The sequence below is a fragment of the Colobus angolensis genome, unplaced genomic scaffold (assembly GCF_000951035.1).
Source record: "Colobus angolensis palliatus isolate OR3802 unplaced genomic scaffold, Cang.pa_1.0 Scaffold395, whole genome shotgun sequence".
NCBI classification, from domain to species: domain Eukaryota; kingdom Metazoa; phylum Chordata; class Mammalia; order Primates; family Cercopithecidae; genus Colobus; species Colobus angolensis.
In genome coordinates this window covers 199,359-201,174 of record NW_012117321.1, presented here as the reverse complement: position 1 = coordinate 201,174, position 1,816 = coordinate 199,359, and the positions used below count along the sequence as shown (strand labels likewise).

Sequence of the window (1,816 nt, the reverse complement as noted above, 5' to 3'; positions counted from 1 at the left end):
GCAAAGCACATGTCAAGAGCCATATCTCACCCTCTCACCAGTGCCCCCAGTAGCCTACAGCATAGGACAGGGTCCTGTGAATGGTTAGTACTCAGTGAGTGCTTGTGGAATAAAGGTGGATGGGTGCCTGGAGTTACCTTGATGAGAAAAGTTGGTGCCTTTCCCACAGGGTTTGTGGGAAAATTGAAGTCACAGCCTCCTCTGCTCTCAGGCTCTCTTCCTCCTTGCTTTCCTTCCTTTTCCAACCTTTTTCTCTTTCCCCCGTCTCCTCTCCACCCTTTCAGTAACTGATTCAGACTTGATGAGCCTTTCCCCTTTCTCTCATCTGCAGGAACTTGTCAATCTGCTCCTGACTGGGAAAGCTGTGTCCAACGTTTTCAACGACGTGGTTGAGCTGGATTCTGGGGACGGGAACATCACACTTCTCAGAGGCATTGCTGCACGCAGTGATATTGGCTTCTTATCTCTCTTTGAGCATTACAACGTGTGCCAGGTACCCAGATGCTCACGTTCACCACAAGTAGGGGAGCCTGGCTCCCTGGAGCAATGAGAAGGAGGGAAGAGGGGAAGGAAAGCTGGGCTCCACTTCTCAGAGCTGGCTGAAATTCGGGTCCAGTTGGAATCACAGAGGGCTTGGGAAGAAGTACAGCTTCTCTGCTGTGGCTACAGGCCTGTAATTCAGACCCAAAGCCAGCTGATACCGTGTTCTGGGGAAGATTGTTTGAAAAGGACTTTGAGGGATTTCCACTGTGATTGTGGGTCACAGTGGCTGCAGCTGGTGTCTGTGTGGTGGGGGAGCCTTCCCAAGGGACAAGAACTTGAGGTCTTAGGCCTTGTGTTAGTTTCCTAGGGCTGCCTAACAAAGTACTACAGACTGGGTGGCTTGAAACAACAGAAACTTACTGTCTCACAGTTCTGGAGGCTGGAAGTCTAAGATCAAGGTGTCAGAAAGGCCATGGTCCCTCCAAAACCCATAAGGAGAATCCTTCCTTGTCTCTTCTAGCTCTTGGTGTTTTCCGGCAATCCTTGGCATTCCTTGACCATATGGTGATGCTTCTATAGATGTATCACTCCAGTCTCTGCCTCCATCCATCCATCATAGGGCCACCTTCTCCCTGTGTGTCTTTTCTTATACAGACCTCAGTCATATTGGATTAATTGGATTAAAGGCCCACCCTACTCCCGTATGACCTCGTCTTAACTAATTATGCCTGCAACAACCCTGTGTCCAAATACAGTAACATTCTGAGGTACTGGGGGCTAGGATTCAACATATCTTTTTGGACGCACAGTTCAACCCATAGTAGGCCTCACACATCCTGTTTGCTGTCGTGCGGTCCCTCTGCATCCTGTGTCACTGCAGCCAGGGGCTCAGAAAGGGCTGGGCCGCCAGGTAAAACTGGACAGGGCATGGGTGACTGTACCTCTGGGGAATGTGGCCAGGGACTGAGGGAGCTGGGCAGAGGAGCACTGGACCCTGCCTTCTTATTCTAGCTGCCATGGAAACTTTCTCTGAGCGTTGCTTTCCATGGCTTCAGAGAGTCCATTGTTCTGTGGTTGATTAAATGGGAAGGGTTGTCCTGAGGGGCAGCAGGAGTGCTTTTCACAGTGACCACGCCCTGCAAAGATTCTTGGAGGGTCTGGATGAGGCCTCATTCACCACATATCCTCAGAACCAGGACACAGAGATTGACTCAGTGGGGCCATGCAGATGGTGCCAGGCGATTCTACTCTGGATTTTCAGGGTGGAAAAAGACTAGGGTTTTAAGCCAGGACTCAGTTTTACCCACCCTTCCCATATGTTGAGGTGTGCTGT

At 50.6% G+C, this 1,816-nt stretch overlaps 1 protein-coding gene across 1 annotated transcript in view; it reads left to right on the top strand.

Annotated features, from left to right (window-relative positions):
* Positions 1-1,816, top strand: part of FAM188B (family with sequence similarity 188, member B) — a 66,188-nt gene that overhangs the window by 35,186 nt on the left and 29,186 nt on the right. The window contains exon 2 of the mRNA XM_011955124.1: positions 332-493. Coding sequence (XP_011810514.1) covers positions 332-493 — 162 coding nt within the window. The remainder of the gene's footprint in view (positions 1-331; positions 494-1,816) is intronic.